Source organism: Hemiscyllium ocellatum, chromosome 2, assembly GCF_020745735.1.
Source record: "Hemiscyllium ocellatum isolate sHemOce1 chromosome 2, sHemOce1.pat.X.cur, whole genome shotgun sequence".
NCBI lineage: Eukaryota > Metazoa > Chordata > Chondrichthyes > Orectolobiformes > Hemiscylliidae > Hemiscyllium > Hemiscyllium ocellatum.
In genome coordinates, this window is record NC_083402.1 from 117,988,375 (window position 1) to 118,005,685 (window position 17,311).

At 39.8% G+C, this 17,311-nt stretch overlaps 1 protein-coding gene across 2 annotated transcripts in view; it reads right to left on the minus strand.

The window, feature by feature from the left end:
* Positions 1-17,311, minus strand: part of LOC132824654 (uncharacterized protein KIAA1958) — a 102,249-nt gene that overhangs the window by 67,633 nt on the left and 17,305 nt on the right. For both annotated transcript variants that reach the window (XM_060839298.1, XM_060839291.1), the window contains exon 2: positions 11,567-12,744. In XM_060839298.1, the coding sequence (XP_060695281.1) occupies positions 11,567-12,710 (1,144 nt within the window). In that variant the 5' untranslated portion in view covers positions 12,711-12,744. The remainder of the gene's footprint in view (positions 1-11,566; positions 12,745-17,311) is intronic.

Below are 17,311 nucleotides of genomic sequence, written 5' to 3' on the forward strand. Positions count from 1 at the left end.
ACACCTGGATGACTGTATGACCCGCATGACTGTAAATATTACAAATGGTGAAATGCTGCCAATCAAAAATGTTGCTCAGCATGGTGTGTGCAAAAAATATCAAATGTCAGCAATAAAAATTAAAATTTACCCTTGGTCAAAAGTTAAATTTTCCTCTGTTAAAAACTCTCAAAATTTGTAAGAGTGAGGAGAATGCATTAAAAACGTAGCCATTTATGTTAGCAGTTTATTTGGTCATTGATCTAAGCATTCAAAAATCACATGCCCCAAACAGACAAATCACAAACGGAATATTTAAATGACATCAGGTGCTCCAGCAAAAGTAGTTTTCTCCAACATTGCTCAAATTCCATTTTGTTTTGATGCACTGAAAATTCAGTAACTATTCATTTATTTGAATTCCAAGTCATTCTAATTATTAATATTTGCAGGCACATACTTTGCAAGTATGATTTACATTTGAATATATATGGGCTGAATTTTATGAGAAATGGCAATCACACAGAAACATTTGAAAATACAAGTTGAGAGAAGCAGGCTACTCATCCCCTTTAATCTGCTTCACAATTCAATCAGATCATGGCTGGTCTGTTTGTGTTTGAATTCCACATTCCCATTTGTCCTAATAATCTTTGATTCTCTTGCCTAATTACCTCTGTCTGCAAGCTAAATTTCCAGTCTGCTCTTTTTATCTTGCCCCAAAATCCACGTTTCTGACCTAAACTTTTAATTCAGGTATACTGAGAAATATGCAGTTTGCAAATTCTGAGAGTCTTCCATTGCAGCACAGGATCAACACTGAAGAGAAGCCACAATCTATTTTGGCAACAGTCTTATTCCTGGGATGAAAGATCCAAAAGACACTGCAGAGAAAAGGTAAATGTCTAAGGTGAGTGGGTGAGGTGACACAGTGACAGTCAGGTGTGTGATAGAACAGTTCATGTAAGTGATTATACAGTCAGGTTTCAAGTTAGCCAAGAATTAGGAAAGTTTTTAATCCCTCTGACTTTTACTGAGTAATGTTTAAGGCAAAACAGTCAAAGCCTTCTGACTCTAACTCAGAGCTGGGGATTTTAGCAGCAGGCTCTAGATGAAGGCAAAGTATTTAAGCATCTCATGCAATTAGTATGCTTAATGCAGTGGGGGTTTCTGAGAGGTCTCAATGCACATTTGTCAGAATAAGTCCAGTCTTCAACTTTCTCAGCACTGGGAGATCCGGGCTTGTGTGCTGCGAGGTTTTCTAATCTGTCCCTTTTCTAGCCCCTTAAATGAACACTTCCTGAAGAGAAACCATTATTCTCGCAAAATCTTCACAATTCCTTTTCAAGAATATGCTTCCAATTCAGTGTTTCATTACATTTTACAAATGTGGACTTTTGTCCAACATATAGGCCATAAGAAGAACTGGTGTTTTAATTTGATGAAATTAGTGTGTCCCCAAACACATTACGCCCAACAAATTAATCATTATTGTGGTATAGGTCGTGTTTGTCCTCAACCAATGTGTGCACATGTCCAGGACATTAGGGAAAATGTATGATTTGAATCTTGAATAGACACTGATTCTCACTAACTTCCAGTGAAAATAGTAATGTCAACCATGAAATAACTAATGTCCTGGCCACACAAGGATCAGATTTTAACAATAGAATCCTGTTTTACCAATGTTTCAAAGACAAGCCTATGGATTCCACACTAAATCCACTAAAAGGCCTCATTTCTTTTCTAACAAGTTAACAAGTTGTTCGAAATTTACATTAATTCACAGTCCAATTCAGAGCATAAGCAGTTGGAGCAGCTGTCATTTTTGTTTCTGCTTCAGATCACAAGCTTCTGGCTGAGAATATTTAACACATGCTACAACAAAAGACCTAGAGGCTGATCTGCCAACTCTCAGGTTTGATGCGATTGCCTTTCTCCCTCACAACTCCCTTTCCCATCCAGACGTAGAGATACATTTCAGCAGGAAGATCTTGTACCTCTTTCCATGTTCCCAGTACTCACTGGCATCCAAATCACTGGAAGCTGAAAAGATTACTGGAAATTAGCACAGAATATCATTACCATCCTCTAATTAGGGGCAATAAGGAAGCAGGGGGTGCATTTAGTTAGCTGGCTCAATAGGATGATGAGTGATTATGGGAGAGTGCCATGTGCTCACAGATCTGCTGCCACTGCCTACAGCAGTAAAGAATGTGAAAATTGACAGAGATCACTAAAGCTATGTAATAGGCACTGCACAATCCTCATGGTCACTTCAGCCCAAAACACCTCCCATCTTTCCAAAACCACCTCTCCACCTCCTCCTTTTAAGAAGGCCCAATTAGAGAAGAGATGAAAATGCTAATAGGTTGATATGGTAGTTCGAGTTTATTAATACCAGTTCATAAACCATTTGTTTCATTGCCACAATACTTTGTATAAAACCCACCTTCATGATCAAAGATTTTTGGAATAGCTTTCAATATCCCTTTCTTTGGTTTGGTGTTAATTTTTATTAGATTATATCTCCAGAGATTTTAGATGATTTTCTGTACATTACCGATGTTCTCTAAATTCAATTTGTATTTTTGAGATAAGGTGTGGGTATTTATTTTAAATTAATTCAAGGGATATGTGTAATTCTGGCTAGGTCAGCATGGACTGGCTATTCCTAATTGCCAGACGGTAAGAGCCAATCACAGTGCTGTGGGTCGGCAGTCACATGTAGGTCAGGCAAGGCAAGGAAAGCAGATTTCATTCCCTAAAGTGCATTAATTTTTAGAACAATTGACAATGATTAATAGTCTTCATTAGACTGTTATTTCATCCTCAAATTTTCAACAAATTCAAATTTCACAATCTGGGATTTGAACACATTCCCAGAGCATTGCCCGATGGTTCTGGATTACTAATCTCGTGCTTTATCACCACACCACCATCTTCCACCTGCTATTGGAAACAATTGGAGAATCCTCCATGTTACCAAAACTAAACAAATGCAGCAATTCCAATTAAAAGGAAACAGTGGAAGCTGACAACCCAGCTTTTAATAATGTTATATGACACAAGACGTTTGGCTTGGGGCAGTGCAGTTCTCTGTACAGCAGTAAAAATGATAACGCAAAACAGATCCCAACCTAACTTGACAATCTTTTGGGAAGAGATTTCTGTTTAGATGGATTATATATTCAGATTGATACCAAGTCTTGTTTAAAAATTGCTTTAGGTCTCCAGAAATTTTATTAAGTGTGCTTTTTCTTCCAACTTCATAGTTTGAGAGAAAGGAAGTCTCTGAGCACATGCAAAGCTTCAAACTTTGGTTAGAAATACAGTGCTTTTCCCCAACCAAGTACACACTTGTCTAGTTCTTTGCCACTTAGAAAGAATAAACTGTCATATAAAAACTGATAACAGAATCGTAAAGTGATGCTCAACATTTATACAAGCCCCATTCTGATCAAACACTATGCAGCCATTTGTTCCATACATACAATAGAACTGACTATTGCAATATGGTACCACTGCTATCTTGTTACCCAGACCACCCTATTTCATACTTCCGCTTCCTCAAATTGAAAGTTTTTTGCAGAGTCATAGAGTTATACAGCACAAAAACAGATGCTTCAATCCAATTCATCCATTCCAAACATATCTTTCTAAACTGATCTAGTCCCATTTGCCAGCACTTGACCCATACCCCTCTAAACCTTTGCTGTTCATGTACCCATCCAAATGCCTTTTAAATGTTGTCATTGTAACTACTACCATCACTTCCTCTAGCAGTTTATTCCATATTCTCACAATTCCCTATATGCAAAAGTTGGCTCTCAGTCCTATACCTCTCACCTTAAACCTTTGCCCTCTAGGTTTGGACTCCACACCCTGAAAGAAAGACCTTGGTTATTCACTCTATTCCAGATGAAGGGCTTATGCGTGAAACATCAATTCTCCTGCTCCTCGGATGCTGCCTGACCTGCTATGCTTTTCCAGCACCACACTCTCAACTCTGATCTCCAGCATCAGTAGTCCTCACTTTCTCCTATTCACCCCATCCATTTTATAAACCACTATAAGGTCATCCCTCAGCCTCTGACACTCCAGGGCAAAAAGCCCACCCTATTCAGTCTCTCCCAAGAACTCAAACCCTTCAATCCCAGCAACATCTTTCTAAATCTTTTCTGAACTCTTTCAAGTTTAACAACATCTTTGCTATAGCAGGAAGACAAGACGTGGATGCAGTATTCTAAAAGTGGCATCACCAATGTCCTGTACAGACAACATCACATCCCAACTCCTATACTCAACGCACTGAGTAATCAAAGCATGTGCAGCCAACATCATCTTCACTACCTTCTCTATCGGTGACTCCATGTTCAAGGAACGATGCATCTGCACCCCTCGGTCCCTTTGTTTGACAACACTCCCCAAGATCCAACCATTAAATGTCTAAGTCCTGTCCAGAGTTGCTTTACCAAAATGCAACCTTAAACCGATTTAAATTAAATTCCATCTGCCACTCCTTTGCCCATTAGCCCATCTGATCAAGGTCCCGCTGTACTCTGAGATAACCTTTTTTACTGTCCACGACATCACCAAATTTGCTGTCAAGCAATTAAGAAATTATTTATCCAGACTCATGTTTCTAAAGTGCCTGTGAATTGAGAGCAACTGGACAAGAAAAACCCCAGTACAATGCAAACTGATATTGGCTTACTTGTATTTTGACAAGAATGCACACTAAAAATGCATCTTACCCCAAAATCCTATCAAACCAATAAAATGGCCAATAGTGGAGCAACACTGGAATAAATATGCTCTACTCGTTGCAGGGAGTTGTGTAATCTAGAACATGAAGCCAATTATTTGTTCAACGTTTTTAGAAAACACCAGGGAAATCAGACAAAAGTCACTTCAGCCTTTTTCCTATCAAGGAACCTCACAGCATGTTGCTGGATTCAGAATTTAAGTAGCACCTATGGATTCTTCCCACCCTCAATGTGGAGGCCAATACACTAAAAGACCCCATTATTCGGAATTCTTATGCAAACGTTGTTTGGTGGAAATACGTTTCCTCACTCTGGGAACAGATTTTTTTTTAGTCTCATCACGCTCTCTCTTTCCTTTGATCAAATGTCACTGACTGTATTTGAGCAGTCCTGGTTGCAACCGGCAGATTCGCAAAACTGGCACTTCCATTCCATTTGTGCTGGATACCAGGGAGTTTACTGTAGCATGTTCACTAATATTGACTTGGAAGAACTTTGCTTTAAAAAAAAGCAGAGAGCAGGAAGCTATGCTGGGAACCTTGTTCATGGTTAAATGCACAAATAACCATGAGTCCTTCCAGTGAAACATAGTAAAACAGAAGAAACTTTCTCCACAGAGAAAAAAAAACTATACTCTGTACAGTGGGGAATACTGTGCCACATCAGAGATACATGCTTGTTTTAAAAAAAATGCTTTCATGTATTTGAGCTTTTATCCTTAATTCTGTTTGAGGAGGTGATCGAGAACCACCCTTTCAAAGTAGAATTGCTTTATTCACAGCACCACATTAGATAAGAGTTGCAGAATTAAGGACTAACGATAGTGCTGATGACATACTTCCAAACCAGGATGGTCTATGACTTGATGGGAGACTTCCAAGTGATGGTGTTTCCATGCATCTGTTCCCTTTGTTCTATTGACGGTACAGGTCAGGGTCCTGCAAGATGCTGTCAAAAGGGCACTTGGTGACTTACTGCAATGCATCTTATAAATGGTACACACTGCACTGTGCATGCGTAATACAAATAGTAATGCTTAAAGGGTGCCAATCAAGCAGATTGCTGTGTCCTGGATTGTGTTGAGCTTCAAGTTTCAGAACCACATTCATCCAGGCAAGGAGAGAGAGTGTATCCTATCACATTCATGACTTGTGCCTTGTCAGTTTCAGATAGGCTTTGGGGAGTTGGTTGGTGAATTCCCAGTCACTGACCTGTGCACACTAAATGCATACACACAGCCCATTCAATCACTCTAACTCCGTTCATTTCAGTAATTGAGTCAGACAGTGAGTGCTTCTGCCTGACTGCTTTCTCACTGACTCATTATATCAAAATGTGTACTTTTCACCCAATTGAAAGCCAACTGTGGTTTTATGGTAATAGTACTGTGTACTGCCAGTAATGATCATATACCTGGACAGTGAAACCACTCAACAGCATTTAAATTCATCAAAAAATAAACAATTTTCCAAAATACATAAGGTTCAAATGCAAATAAAAACACTAAATGTTAAAAGATTATTCCAATAGTATTGGGTGTGAAACAGGTTGTGAACAATCAGCAGCTTTTAATACCAACAAATAATGCAATTAATTTCGCCAGAAGAGAAGCCAAAGAGGCATATTGAACTTGAATAATTAATGCTGTTTTTCTCTCTCCACTGATACTGCCAGATCTGCTGAGTTGCTCCTGCAACTTCTATTCTTATATGCAATTAATTTATTCTTCATCCATTTACAAACAAAACAACTTTCATTCAACCTCAACGTGGTTGCTTTTAAATAGAATGAATTTAATTATTACCAACACCAGCAGAAAGTCTCTTTAACAAATATTACTGCATACTTTCCTCAACAAAGCAGGATTGTCAAAATAAATGAGTCTGGAGGTCCTTGGAGGTTAAACTCACTTTTCCATGGAGTTTCAGGTTGGAGAGGAGAGAGGGGGAGAGAAGTGTACAGATGGAAGGCAAAGGCTACAAACAGGTGAGCAGTTCACTTCAAAACAAACCAGGCATCCTGAACGTTGCCTCATTCCAGCACAAAGGAACCAAAACAAAGCCTTTCACAATATTCGTAATGGAATTCTCAATTACAAAGAGATTTCAGGTTCTTTCACAACCAGTGAAATGATGTGGTTCAAATGCAAACAATTATTTCCAACTCTGAAGCCACTATGCCATTACAGGGATATAGGCCAAATGCTGGCAAAGTGGGACTAAAGTTATTTCGGATATCTGGTCGGTTTGGACGAGTTGGAACGAAGGGAACTAATCACTGTTTCTGTCTTTTCACCCTAAGGCAGGGTGCTTAGCTTCGGGTGAAAAGGCAGGAACAGTGATTAGTTTCCTTCATTCCAACTCGTTCAAGCCAACCAGATATCCGAGATAACTTTAGTCCCAATTGCCAGCATTTGGCCCATATCCCTCTGAACCCTTCCTATTCAAATATCTATCCAGATGCCTTTTCAATGTTATTACACCAGCCTCCCTGACTTCTTCCGGCACTCATTCCAAACAAACACTGCCCTCTGCATGAAAAAGTTGCCCCTTAGATCCCTTTTAAATCTTTCCCTCTCACTTTAAACCTATGCTCTTTAATTTTGGACTCCCTTACTCTAGGAAAAAGATCTTAGCTATTCACCCTATCCATGCCCCTCACGATGTTATAAGCCATAATAAGGTCACCCTTCAGCCTCCTACACTCCAGACAGAAAAAAATCCAGCCTATTCAGCCTCTCCCTATAGCTCAGCCTCTCCAATCCTGACATCATCCTTGTAAATCTTTTCTAAACCCGTTCAAATTTCACAACGTCCTTCCTATAGCAGGGAGACCAGAATTGATACAATGTTCCAAAAATGGTCTAACCAATATCCTGTAAAACCACAACATGACATGCCAACTCCTATACTCCATGCACTGACCAATAAAGGCAAGCTTACCAAATACCTTCTTCACTACCCTATCTACCTGCGACTCCACTTTCAAGGGACTATGAACCTGCACTCCAAGGTCTCTTTGTTCAGCAACACTCCACAGGACCTTAGCATTAAATGTATAAGTCAAATCAAATGTCAGCTGGAACAAAGTTTAATTTTCAGCTCAAAAAACATCCCATAAATGAGAAATTTAGAACTTGGAAAAGATTTGGTCTACTCTGGGGATCTGCAAAGTAATTGAAACAAAAAGCTGTATTCACAAAGCACCTTCGAGGGAAAAAAAAAGTCCTAATATGCTCAGGATCCAAAAAATAAGGAGGGGTGACTGAAAGTTTCTGTAAAATGGACTTAAAAGGAGAATCTTAAAAGGGAATATATGTGGTGAAATAGAATGCTTTAGCAGGGTAAATAAATTCATAGCAGGAAATATAATGGGTCAAAACTATAAGTTGGAACAATGACAGAGATCTGGAAGACAAGAATCAGAGCACAAAAGCACTATAAGGAAAGGAGACGTTAAAGGTTCCTTCCTCTTCATAGGCAATTCTCTTCAAATGGCTGATAAGGCAAAGGCTTTATCAGCTGACTCTGCCACGTGTAGCTGCAGAATTGGCTACCTGGGATGCTTGGATTTGTGCACTCCCTCCCTTGTACTAACTTTGTCTCTACACATTTCCAACAGACTCTTAATTTGTTTGATGCCTTCCCAAATGAGCAGTCTGTTCTGCTGTCCTCCTGGGAGTCTCCTGCCACAAGCAAGTTCTGAACAGAGTAGTTGCTTTAGGTGTCAGAATACAAAAGAAAAATAACTCACCTAATTTTGAGTGGTTACTGGTACAAAAGGTGGGCAAGCTCTTAGGAGAGGATGCTACATTTAAGTTGAATATCCTGCCATTATATTTAGAGGGACCGATGAAGGACTTGCTGGTTGCACTATATTTTGTTTCAGGGCACTAGTTGCAGGCTCGCCAAGTCAAGATCATTGCTGTTGAATAAACAATGGCCTTAGTCCCTATGTGAAACCTCAATCCTCAAATACTCCTCAGTCAACCAACACACTGAAAATAAGGGTAAATTTTGTTGTTTGCATTTGTCTTTCTTGAAATGGGACACATGCTTTCGAAATGTGACCAATCCAGGGGTGGAGTCGGGGGGGGGGGGGGGGGGGGGGGGGGGGTGGTGGTGAGACTGGTGGTAATTGAACCACAATTTATCAATGTCTATAGAACGTTCATTTTCCCCAATTCCTTAAAAGAAAAGAAATGATTACGCTCTCAGTGACTGATTAAGCAGACATTCAAGTGTGATCTCCATATTGAAGCTCTATAATGGTCATTAGAGTAAAGGAGGTCACCACAATAGAGAAGAATAAGAAATTTCAGTTGAGGTGCTGAGGGACAGTGAGTCCACGAAGTTCAGTAACAATGATCAGTATTTGGTGTGGGACAGGACAGAATAAGATCAGCATAATTTTGAATTAATTGAACGTGACAGAAGATGGAAGTCGACCAAAAGATCAACAGTGCGAGAAAGAGTGTATATGTGTGTGTGGTTTTGTGCGCAAGCGCATACGCAGCCATGTGTTATAGCTCTTGCTTAGGTCACTCCAGGTGAGCAATACCACCTAAAGTAACACAACTACTTATCTGGAGAAGCATTAAAGGCAGACAGGACATCACTTCATTCCAGGGAGATTTTTGTTTTCTTAAATTCTGCTTGTAATCTAGTGATTGTTGCTCGGGAGTGAACAGGCGGATGTATGACCCAAGTTGACTGTGATGCACAGAGGACGAAGCTGTCCATATTGAATCTCAACTCATATACAAAGAATGGCCACCAATAAGAGAAGAGTTCCAGTAGTGCACAACACTACAGCAGCATAGCAGGAGTCAACATCTTGAGGGAAGAGGATCAATGAAAGGAGGAAGAAATTGAAGCACTGGACACCACAGGTAATTGTTAGCTTGAGTGGTTTGACCGAACATAGGAAATTAAAAGCAGAGTAGCAAAGTGAGTGAATGGACATTCGTTTCAATAATCTTGCTATCTAATATGTCACTGATCATTTCCTAATGCTGGGAGTTTCCACTATAAACTAATCAGATATCTAAGTAAACAAAATACATATATGAAGTAGGAAGGGTTTAGAGGGATATGGGCCAAGTGCTGACAAATGGGACTAGATTAGGTTCGGATATCTGGTCAGCTTGGACGAGTTCGACTGAAGGGTCTGTTTCCATGCTGTACATCTCTATGATATGTCTACTGACTATAAATTCAACTTCTCTTTAAGTTAGGAAGTTGCAACTATAACAACAAACAATGTTTAAAACTGTTAACTCAACAGGTGCAGTACTTTTTGCTGATCTATCTGGGGAAATGCAATCTAAAACCTGTCCTAATATCACAGGTCTCAATGCAACTTTAGACACTAGCCAGAAATTCAGATTTGAAATTGTATGCAAATTACTCCTCCAGGTTTGTGGCTGTTATTTTGGTAAAACCCCTGCAGTTTGCCCCTGCTCTCTATAGTTAGAAGGTATTTTGCATAAAGACCACTTATATATCAGATTTGACAGTTAACTAGAGTTTAGTTCCTGTAGCCTCAACCTTCAGTACAATATTGTTGCAATGATGCTGTCACAAATTCGTGAAGGTACTTTGGCCAAGGCAGTTGCCTCATAATATGTTATTCTAAAAAGTTGTGCTAAACTCGCAAATAACCTTGCTTGGTCTACATTTAGGATTGCTACGCATAGTTCTAGTCTACAGATCACCAGAGGATTTCAGAAAAACCAGGGAGAGCATGAAATAAAATTAGAAGATTAATACCAAAACGGAGGTGGTACAAATATCAATGAGGACTAAACATGCTCTAAGTCACTTCACCAGAAAAAAGACAAAGGGATGGCCTTATGAAGGAATTAAAAATTACAAAGATATTTAACAGGATAGACAAAGAGAACATATTTCAAATGTGCGTGGAAAATCTCCAGTGCACTGCATTCATTTGTTACTAAATACTCCCACTCAAATCCATTTTCCCTGGCCTTGAGCATCCTTATATGTGGTCAACCACCCAAAGATGTTGAGGCAAGGCTTGAATGTCCCACAGATGATGTCAATGTTCAGCATAACATCAAGAGGAGATGCATACAGTGCAAAAGCCTTCCTGTTCAGAGCAATAACATGGTTACAACCATGGCCAGTTCTCCCACTTCAAAAGAAAATCACAGAAGAGTTCAAAACAACTGATCGGCACAGCACTATCCCTTCAAAATTTCTGATGAAATACATGGCAAATTTTTTTTTTAATTAAAAATTGGTCCTTTTTCAAAAAAAAACACAGGCAAAACTTTCCCTCCAATCTCAACAAATTGAGAAAATATCTTGTCAAAGATAATTGTGAAGATGATTAACTTATGTGAGAATGAAAGCAAGAATTCACTGCAGTATTCAATATAAAAACCTCACTTATGGAACAAGCCAAAATTTACCATTTTCATCCTGAATCCTTCTCCACTTTGTCAGTCCAAAAGATTGGTTGAAGATTAAAAAAAAATTCTCTTCACCGTTTCACCATCAATAACTTCAAAGTAACAATTCTGAAGGGTTTCAAAATCATTCATCAACATACAAGAATTTGATCAGTTTTGCTATTACAGTAAATACTGAACTACCCAGGGGATCAATCCTTTGGCTGGGCTTGAGAAGGAAATTCAGTCTGGTCTCCACTTCAACATCATTTATTGCCAGTAAATGTGAAATCAACACATTTGAAAATTCTATGATTGGAAAACTTCAGTTGCAGGATCTCATGTGTTGTAGGACCAAAGCACGAACAGTGTTATAAAATCTTGAGTTAGAAGACCTTCTTACCTGTTGCTGATGATTGGGCACTGGCATCTTTGACCAGAGATTGGGGCACACTCGATTGTTGCTGACTGGAGCTGACTTCAGGTTCAGCGCTGACAGATGGAGACAAGGAGACCTCACTGGAAGCCCCAGTCTTCACCATCTGTGCCCCTGTGTCTTCAGAAGCATTCTGCTCTTCTTGGCCAGGAAGTTGGAGGGCTGAGAGTGGGATATTGATCTGCTGGTTTCCTCCTGATGTGCTGACTGGCATTTGAAGAACTAATTTCTGCCCAGCTCCTTGACCTCCGTTTAGCTTCTTCTGTGAAGTTGTGCAACTCCGTCCTGACTTTGCACCAGCAACCCGATTAGAAGCAGGTGGAATGACAGAAATACCCTGCGAATCAATCTTTTCTGGCATGTGACCAGCAGGAAGGAGGGCTGAGGATTTGGTAGGACCCAAATAAGCAGCAGGACCAGACTTTGACCCAGACTTCAATGCAACAGACGAACTATCGTTGTCTATAGAGATTTCTGCATTTGTCACAATGTAATAGTCTTCAGGACCTTCCTGCTTGATTTTTTTAACAATCACCTCATTACTGTTCTCATTAGCAAGGTGGTTTGGTGAGTCTGGCAAAAGCGAAGGACCAGCTTCCCGCCTTTTCAGTGAATTGTTCCGCAACTGAGAATCATAGTCACTATCCTCATCTGTCACTGAAGACTCACATGCCATATGAAATAAATCACCTTCATCATCATACTCTTCCACATTCTCGTCAACCTCAGAATGTTCGCTGTACGAAAAGTCGCAGGAATCCCTCGTCCTGGGACACTCGGCCTTTCCTTTTGAGGGTCTATTAAGGTATTTCTCTGCTGGATTTTGCTGAGACTCTGATGACATTGCAATTATGCTGGGGCTCTCAGAATTAAAGCTTCTACTGTCCTGGAAGCACACTCTGTCCTGGGAACCTGCCCTGCAAGTAACAGCCAATGGCCAGTGGTAAGCGTGGCCAGCACCACAACCCCACATCGCAGTGAGGTTTCCATGGGCCCCTTCAGTCAATAAGTGCTTCAGATTTGGAATGAGGCTGCAGATAGTTCCATGACTGTGAGCCCAGCTGACCAGTTTGGACAGATTTTCTGAAGATGTGTGAAGACAGTCTTCCATTTTGTTGGGCTCTTATTCTTCAATAGTTAGGGTCCTAAAAGAAAAAGAGAAACAAAAAACATGAGAGTGTGCTGCTATACTTGCATGCTTAATAATAAAATGTAAACAAACTTATTGTATTAAACCAGTGAAGGGCTCACGTCAAAATAAGTCTTGATTTATTAACTGATTAGTTAACTGTCAATAATGCAGATTAAACAGGCCTAGACAGATTTGAGCTACCATCTCAAACCCAGACTAAAAAAAACACGCTGCTTATAAAATTATTTCACTAATATTGCTGTGACCCATATATGTATTCCATAATTAGATTCAATACATGAAAATAAAACTTGTCAATTTTTTTTGTCCACTCAGGATCATACTTTGATCTGACCCAAAGCTGTTTCCATTGAGGTCCACAGCTCTCTCCAGTCAGTCAGGAGGCAACAATGGTCATGGGACACCATTTTAGCTGATTATGTTTGAGATTCCAGTCTGCTGGTCACAAAACAAGATAAGCTCCCTTTAGTATTAGGCTTCCTGTTGCAGATCTATCATCCTTTTCGAAAGGCCTCCCAGAACAATATTTCTTTTTAATGAAGCAAAAACCTGCAATCTTTTGAAAACAAAATTTAACAGGCACTTGGGGCATTTTGATCTGTAGAACAAGCTCATACAAATGCAAAACTTTTACACATTCAACAATGAACTCCCAAACAGATCTTGTGGAATCAAAAACCCATGTGATTAGTAAGTTACACTCATTAATGCTTTAAGGCTAACCTCCATTCAGTATAAAACACAGACAAGTGTGGTAACTGTATCCAGTAACAGAGGGTCAATCCTATAACATACTTTTCTACCATAGATTTAATGCAATTAAGATGGATAGTTCCAAAATGAGTACATAAATATTGAGGATAAATAAATTCAAGTTACTCTCAATTAATTTTGAGTGTCTCTTGGTTTGTGTACCTGCCTTTTAACCAATTTATTCCCGTCCATTACTGCACATCAAAACTGAGTTTTCTCAAGCAAATAAAGACAGTTGAATGGAAAGTCAGTCACTAAATCCATCTCCAAAAGCCACACATGGTTTTCTTTTGTGCTGTGCATTCTTCCATTAACTAACAAACTGAGAGACAATGAGCTGCACTTATGCTGCATGCTGATGCTTAAGAATTGCTTCATGTCAAATGCAAATAGACTGTAAATAAAATTAGATTATTTATGGTCCAGCAACATTAGAGGAAAGAGAAACAATTGTTTTCAAGTTGATACCCTTTCATGAAATCAAAAATATGGATCAGAAAGGAGGCCAAATAAACGAGTAGATTAGATTAGATTACTTACAGTGTGGAAACAGGCCCTTCGGCCCAACAAGTCCACACCGACCCGCTGAAGCGCAACCCACCCATACCCCTACATTTACCCCTTACCTAACACTACGGGCAATTTAGCATGGCCAATTCACCTGACCCGCACATCTTTGGATTGTGGGAAGAAACCGGAGCACCCGGAGGGAACCCACGCAGACACGGGGAGAACGTGCAAACTCCACACAGTCCGTCACCTGAGTCAGGAATTGAACCCGGGTCTCAGGCTCCGTGAGGCAGCAGTGCTAACCACCGTGCCACCGTGCCGCCCATGCTGCAAAGATAAATGGAACGATAATGGAATAACTCTGATGGCTAGAGGAGGTGTGAATAGCAAAATAATGAACAGCTGGCATATGCAAACAAAGGCAAGAGAAAAACAAGATTAAAATCGAAACACAATGAGAATGAAACAAAATTGGAGCACAGATTACAGTTTAATTCTTGAACTCAAGGTTGAAGCTAGAAGACAGCAAAGTGCCATATTGAAAGATCAGGAGTCATTCTTGAAGCTTAGGTTGAGCTTCATAATATTACTGGATGTTTGCACAGATATTTCAGTGTCCAAGTTATAAAAGATTGAATATTTAACTTAAATAGAAACCAGACATTTAAGTTGCCTTTGGAATTTTTATAAAAAGCTTTCATCACTTACCAAACTCACAGCGAGCATATTCCTTACAATAACAGCAGTGAATTATGGAAATACATGGGAATAAAGAATGCATTAATCTTTAATTTCTTTCACATCCTGCAGCAGTGCAAGAATACTCAATAAAATGATTGTTGCTCGACAGGTTATAATCCTCGACACAAACATTATAAAATGATTAATTTAAATGTTCACTTCCTAAGACCATCGAGAAGGTCAAGGGCAGCAAATGCACTGGAACGTAAAGAGCTGCAAGTAGCCTTCCAAGCCACTCATCATCCAGATCCAGAAATATATCTCTGTTCCTTCACTGCACTGGCTTTTTTTTCCTCTTGATTTTTGGGCGGCATGGTGGCTCAGTGGGTGGCACTGAGGTCCCAGGTTCGATTCCAGCCTTGGGCGATTGTCTGGGTGAAGTTTACACAAATCTCCCAGTGTCTGTGTGGGTTTCCTCCGAGTGCTCCGGTTTCCTCCCACAATCCAAAGATTGTGCTGGTCAGGTGAATTGGCCGTGCTAAATTGCCCAGTGTTAGGTGCATTAGTCAGAGGGGAAATGGGTCAGGGTGGGTTACTCTTCGGAGGGTCAGTGTGGACGATTTGGGCCAAAAGATCTGTTTCCACACTGTATGAATCTGTAAAAAAGAATGGATTGCAATGCTTCTAGAAGGCTGCTCACCATCATCTTCTCAAGAAGTAATGACCAATAAATACTGGCCCAGCCAGTGATACCCACATCCCAAGATTGAACAGCAAAAGAAATTAAATCCTTTTCCAATATGGATGTTACTATTGGAGAATTAACTCTATTCAACAAAAACCAACATTGTAGAATTGGAGGAAGCTGTTCTACTTGTACCAACATCCAGTTAGTTCACAGCTGGTTTGTATCCTAACTCCATCTATATCCCTTGAGTTCACATTTCTTAATACCATTGCTCAGCAAAAATATATCCATTCAGTTTTGCAATTTTCAATAGAATCCCAGCCATAACAGCTTGTTGAGGGAGCAATCTAGACTTAGAGTCATAGATTCTGATACTATCTCATTGACGGAGCTCAAATTTTAACATTATGACCCCTTATTCTGGAATTCTTCTTCGGATCAAATCTCCAACTTATTTAAATAACAGCAATTAATCTTCTTAATCTTCTATATCCAAGGGATTACAAGTCTAGGGTATCACTTCATAACATTCCTATTACAGGCCCATGCTTGATGGAGTTTAGACTTGACATCAGCATCTTGCTTGTATATAGTGCCGATGGTCCATCTTTCAAAAGTGTAAATTACAACCCCAATTGTTTTTCCATGGTCATGAGGCCAGAGGCAGCAATGATTGCCATGGACGTCCAACTGAGTGAACAGTTGTGATGTAATTTCAAATCCTACTACATTTTCAAACTGTGGGCATACTTTAAACAACTGAACCTCAAGGCCTGACTCCTGCATCAGTAAAAAGGGGAGACCTTGCTTTTAAAAAAAAGGAGATCTTATCTTCCTTTTCTGTTCTCTACCTTCACCTCAGTCAACATAAAGGTCTGCACCAAAAGGCTTGGGTTCAAGTCCCACCTGCTCCAGAAGTGCATCCAAAGATTTCTCAACAGATTGATTAAAAATATCTTCAGGTCTGTCCAGGCCTTTCCAGGTCGATACCCTTGACTCCTGACCCTGACCATCACTCTTATCGACTTGGAGGTCACAACAATCTTTTAAGCTTGAAATGGGACCCTGGCGAGTCTGGGAATCCTTGGCCTATTGCATACTGTATGTCCCAAATTGCTTCTTATCAGCATGATGAAACAATATGGGACACAAAGACACAAAAGATGAGAGGCAAGTGACTAAAAGCTTGAACAAACAGGGCCTTAAAAAGAGAAATTAAGCTAAAACAGCACTGCAAAGATTTTGTTGCAAAGAGATGAAGGGTACTTTGCTGCACTGCTGCATTTCATCTATTTCATCAGTGTTCAACTAAATATTCAGCCAAGTGTGCCAAGGAAATTCTCCGGACAAGTGGTCCAGAGTTTAAAAACAGCCACTGGACTTGAAGCAAATGTGACTGCAAGTTGTTCCATCTTGGAGGAACCTGACAGTGCACGATGTAGCAGTTGAAATAGGATGAGCAAGGATAAAGGGTATGTTCACAATGTCTGGTCAATTTCTCATAAAAATTGCCAACAGCTTTTAATGAAACAGAACATCATAAAGGTGCTTGACAACAGCAGCCATCATTAAAACAATCTGACACTGGGTCACATTTTAGACACATGATTGAAATCTTGGTCAAAGAACTGAGTTTTTACAAGTGACTAATATTAGGTTACAGAGGCAGAGAAGATAGTCCAAAGTTCAAGCCTGATCAACTGAAGGCACACTGGTAAATGGTTGAGTAATTCAAATCTCAAGTGGTTGTAACTGGAGGTGTGCAGAGACCTCAAGAATTCCAGGGCCACAGAAGATCATAGAGACAAGTCGTAAAAGAACAAGATTTGAAGAAGACGGAATTCCCCAACCCCACCTCCCTTACAACACTGACAATCTCCATAACACTGAATGAAAGATTTTCATTTCTCTTCAAAACAATCAACCT